General features: G+C 38.0%; 1 protein-coding gene across 1 annotated transcript; it reads right to left on the bottom strand.

Moving 5' to 3' along the window:
- Window positions 1–904: 904 nt before the first annotated feature.
- On the bottom strand, window positions 905–1,918 carry LOC146079891 (olfactory receptor 5V1-like). Its single transcript, XM_083186578.1, has one exon. It carries the CDS (start codon window positions 1,916–1,918, stop codon window positions 905–907), a length of 1,014 nt encoding a protein of 337 aa, XP_083042704.1.
- Between the last annotated feature and the right edge of the window lie 3,781 nt (window positions 1,919–5,699).

Here is a 5,699-nt window from a genome sequence, read left to right as displayed (position 1 = left end):
CTGAATAACTTCACAAAACTGACAGCTTTACTGCTGCCTAGCAACGGCCAGGACAAGAAACTGCTATAGTTGTCAGAAATCTTGGCAGAAATCTTGACAGCAGATCGTAACAGCTAGATGGACCTGAAAGAAGTTTATTTGTGAGTGAAGATGGAAGTCCAGACTGATTATTATAATAACCATTACATTCCCACCAACAGTCATAATGCAAGTAATATCAAACAATACAAAGATCAAGTTCTGCAAATCTGGAATTGTTGTAAGGCCTAAAAGAAAGATTCCAGTATAAATAATGTGTTATGATCTAGGTTGTGAATCCCGCAGCTGTGACCGCTGTTTAGAATGGGCATGGCAAGACCTTATTCTGCCACTGTTCTGTCTCCCTAGGAGCAACCAGAACCTGGGGTACTAGGCTTCACCTATAACAGCCACATTTGATGGGGCGAATTAGGTCTGCACCAATTCTGGAGCTGCCAGGTCTTTTGTGGTACAAGGATCTAGAATTCCTTGGGAGCAGGCAAGAGGAGATCAAAGAGGGCTTCCTACAGCAAAGTAACCAACTAATCTGCAACCTTATCACAAACTGAATAAACAGCAACCTTGTCGCAAAACGAAATATACAGTGACCTTGTTGCAAACACAATAATCAGCGACCTCATCGCAAAACAGGAGATTGTGCACTATATTGTGCTTATACCAGGGTGTTTTAGTCTGCCTTTATATTTAGCCTGGACTGGGACCGAATTGGTAGTGTCAGTGCACCCACAGTTTTGTGAATACATTCAGGTACTGATTATGGCATATTAACAACCAAAATGTGTTAGAATTGCTAGAATGTTGCTAGAATTTTTATAACATTTAACCAATCTTATCTTATACCTCCGGGAGGTTGCTCTTATCTTCACTAGATAACATAATTAGAAAGCTTTAATAATGTAAGCAGTTTCTGGAATGACCTTTGAAATTCACGATTTCGAAAGCTATATATTATTGGGTTAAAAAGTGGTATTACTACACCATAAACCACGGATACCACTTGATTCTGGTCAGAGGATGTCTGTGAAGTTGGGCGTATATAGATGTAGATCACTGTACCAAAGTAAATGCTGACCACTATAAGGTGAGATATACATGTGGAGAACATTTTATGTTTCCCTGTTTTGCCTGGAATTCTCAGCACTTTGCAAACAATGCATGTATATGAGACAAGAATCAGGATAAGCGAGCCCACAGTCATACTGCCACCAAATAAGGTGATCAACAATTTATTCATAAAGGTGTCCTTACAAGAGAGTTTTAAGATGCTGGGAATTTCACAAAAATAATGTTTAACATGACGATCTTTGCAGAAGGGCAACATAGATGTTAGTATTGTGTGCAGTAAGGAGTTCAGTAAGCCAGAGCACCAACAGGTTATTGCCAGATTGAGACAACATGTAGGGTTCATTATTGTATTGTAGAGCAGAGGCTGACATATAGCTACATACCTGTCATAAGCCATAGCACCAAGTAGGAGACACTCAGAACCCCCCAGAGTAATGAAGGTAAACATCTGTGTAAGACAACCAACAAAAGGAATGTTCTTATTTTTATCCAAGAAAATCCTTATGGTATTTGGGATGAGAGTGGTGGTATAAAGCACTTCTAAGAAGGCTAGATGGACCAGAAAGAAGTACATTGGCGAGTGAAGATGAAAGTCCAGTCTAATTATTATAATGATCATCATATTTCCAGCAACAGTCATAATGTAAGTAATCGCAAACAATACAGAGATCAAGTTCTGCAAACCTGGAATTGTTGTAAAGCCCAAAAGAATAAATCCATCATAAAAAGTGACATTGGCAGATGAATCATCATTTGGAAAAGCTTTCAATCTTGTAAAAAATAAAAATAAAATAAAGTGTTGCCTCCTTTCCATAGACCAAGTTTACTACTTTTCTTAAAATGTTATCAATTAAATAAAGATACACACAACAGGAGTTAGCATATGATATATAATACAATTTTAATTTAACAATTTAAAATTTTGAATGTAATTTTATTTTAATTTAATAATTTAAGTTAATATGGTTAGAGACAAAGAGCGATATTTAATCCAGGATTCTGACTGTCAGAATGTCCTTACAGTTGGCATCCCGGGCCATTTTCGCTCAGGTTGACAGAAACTCGACAGCCTATTCAATGTCGAGTGTTGGAAAGTGGGCGTGTCAGCAAAAACGGCCGCGGTTTGTCAAAAACCGTCCGTGAATTCAACAAATCTCTATTCTTAACTGTAATTTTCCATGTTTCTAGCTACAATACGTGTCACCTGCAAAACCTCTCTGTCACTTCCTCCATTGGTATTCTACTGTATTCAATAAAAAAATATTTTATTTACACATATGGACGAAAACCAAACTACACTCTATGGAATGCCAATCCATTCACAATTAAAGTCTTCTCCAGTCTCCAATCCTTCAAGTGGTCCTAGAAAATCAGTACGTCAAGCAAGCGTATTACATTACATAACCCTCATTAGCCTTTTGCTGTCCAATTATATCCCAAACATATCCTCAATTATTTCAACTTTTTTCACCTTCCCATTCATCTGACCCCTGGGCAACATTGCTGAGTAAACATTATCATACAGTCCACCAATAACCTTTGCAATCTGGTGAATATTACACAATAATTAACACCTATATTTGTCTATCTATGACTATTTACCTATAGATTTCAGATAGCTAGCGGGGCCATCCTACCTCTATGTCTGTAACTAGCCAATTTTGTTCTATGACTGTTTGCAATTTGTATAGCATTGGAGTTTCCTGTGCTACAGTATATGAGAAACTGTTAATAAATAAATAATAATCAGTCTATATTTTCCACAATTTCTCTTTTGACCTGGATATGTCCAATGTATCTGTTTTTTTCTTCTTCAAACTTCCTAAAACTCTCTGACCTCTCTTTTACATGTTGATGGGGCTCTAATTCCTTTATTTGGTTGTTATACTGGGAACTCACTTTCTATTTAATACATTGCTTTCAGTTAGATACTGTACGTGTTCTTTTACTTTTTGTCCCTGCCTTTATTCGCCCATCCTTATCTTGTACCTGACCTGTAGCTGTCACTTTGACTTTTTTACATATTTTCCTTTAATATAATAACTTCTGTTACATCTTTTAATTGTGATTCCTCCATGTCCAATTGCCTTCACCTACCTTATCTCTTTAGTGTAATTCTATAGACTTTTACCTGAAGTTTAGCTTTCAGCCCCCTCTATGAGAAGTCACTAGCATACTGTATAGTGGCTGACGGATTCATAGAGTGAGGAGACTCTTTGGATGGGACAATTGGTGTTTGCCAATATAGAACTATCTTTTTTTACCATCCTTCGTACTATCCTGCCTACTGACTCTTATTTTATCTCTCCCCAATGCAGAACCCATTTATCGTGCTCTTTTCTGCTCTTATTGCCAGGTTGCCTCTCTCTTTTCTTTTCTTTTTTGCTTCATTCATTCTCTATGTTATGTCAATGATGCATTCTTCATACTTCTTTACTTGTCTGTTTACATTCCATTGGTGCCTTTAATTACTTATTTTCCTTGTTGTGAATTTATCTGTCCCTCTATTGACCTCCCCTCTACTCAGTATTTTTCTTGTAATACTCACAATTGTTTACAATCCTTTATCTCACTACTGCAATCTCAATGAGTTTTATGTTTCTCTTTAATATCCATTTCTTGCTTCTTTCTCACCCCTCTGTCTTTCTTATCTGTACACACAGATCTGTAAGGTTAAAATGATGAAGCATCTAGAATTAATTCTAAGATTATAGTAGATCAAATGAAGCCCACTTCTTTCCCAATGTGCACAATACACTCACTATCTGCTTACCTCGCTTGCATTTTAACTCTTAGTTAGATGACATACTGTACAAAAACTCTCAAAGGTTATACAGCAATCATTTTACCTATTCATAGCAGTACATTAAAGGGCAGCTTTTTATATCCTTGAATATAGCATGAAACAGGCTACTAGATCAGTCTAGAGGGAGCAATTAATTAAAAATAGAAATTATGCTTCTTTCAATTGTCTTTCCAGTTTAAAAAGAATCTTAATTATATTTAAGTAAGAGAGCTGGTGAAGTCTATGTGAATCAAGCATTTAGACCAGGCATATCCAAACTGTGGCCCTCCAGCTGTTGTGAAACTACACATCCCAGCATGCCTTGCCATAGTTTTAGCATACCCTAATAGCAAAACTGAGCAGGGGGAGGCTGCATAGGGAATTGGGCAGGAGGAAGCTGTTGCGGTGAGGTGACAGCGGGAGCAGGGTGCCGGGCAGGGAGAACTTGAAGATGCTGGCTGCCGGGCATCGGCGGGAGCCGGGAGGAACAGATAACTTAAAAAAAAATGCCCATACAGATGACTAGTAAGCCATTGATTGGCTAAGACCTCTCTCAGCCAATCTCTGATTGACTGAGAGAGGTCTCAGCCAATCAATGGCTTGCTAGTCACCTGTATGGGCATTTTTTTCAAGTTATCTGTTCCTCCCGGCTCCCGCCGCTGCCCCGCAGCCAGCATCTTACGAATCACATTAGCAGGATTTCGGTCCTCCTGAACCTGAGGAGACACGGTGTCAGCCCTAAAGGAAATCCACTCAAGTGCCCCGTATTACATCGTCATCGGGAAACGCAAAGAATTCTCACCATATCCTGAATACGAGACCTCAGGTGCTGCTGATGTCAGAGCGCGGGTGAGAGATGTAGCTCTGCAGCACGGAGGTCCCATCGGATGTCCAGCTTGAGATGACCGTAAGCCGAGGGTGAGAGACACGGCAGCCTGGACTGACAACAACTGCCAGCATCAGGTCAGTTCTCACAGTCTGGCCTCTACAAGTAGGATGTAGAAAGGAGGGCATTGGACATAAAAACAATCTAGCATGATTCTAGCCCTCCCGCCTTCCTGCTCAAATATCACTGTATCAACTTATATCGAATACTGGAACTTGTGAGTAACTTAATCAGTGGAGATAACCAATTTGCATTTGCTACAGTTATTAATGGAACCTTGGGCTACCTGTCTATCTTGTTCTGGACACTCTTAAAACACACAGAGTGGAAAATAAATATCTAATTTTTGGGTCTTAAATATCTACAAATCAAGTCCTAGAAATTGTCCTAATAAGGCAAATCAATTTATTTATGGTTTAGTCTTTTATTATTTTTTATTTTTTTCAATGTATATGTTATGCGCATAATTATCTATTTTTAACATAGTGGCCACTAAGTATTGAATATATCGTAATTTTTTACTTGTGAAACAAATATAAAACCATATTTTACTATTAAAAACTGTTTATTATTATAATTGTTTCCAGTATTCCAGACCTTCATGCACCTTAATAATTAAGCTCAGATCTGGTACTATAATCTTTTTCAATTTGAAGGCGGAGGCTCATGTGAGTGGATCTGCCACCAATCAGATGTGAGTGCACAGTCACACTTCAAGTGTGCTGCTAGAGGTAAAATAAAATCAAAACAAATCGAGTTTAAATACAAACATTAATAATTAAACAATTAAACAAAAATTTAAATAGTGCTGATCTTTGAGGGCAACCTCAAAAAATTTGAATATTTTGAGACCTTGGGAATGATTGTGAAGACAACTATGAAGAATTTGGAGACAACTATGAAGAATTTGGAGACAACTGTGAA

This window comes from Crinia signifera, chromosome 1 (genome assembly GCF_055691185.1).
Source record: "Crinia signifera chromosome 1, ASM5569118v1, whole genome shotgun sequence".
Classification (NCBI taxonomy): Eukaryota; Metazoa; Chordata; class Amphibia; order Anura; family Myobatrachidae; genus Crinia; species Crinia signifera.
Note: the sequence above shows the minus strand (reverse complement) of the source record. Positions and strands in the feature narration are given on the sequence as shown.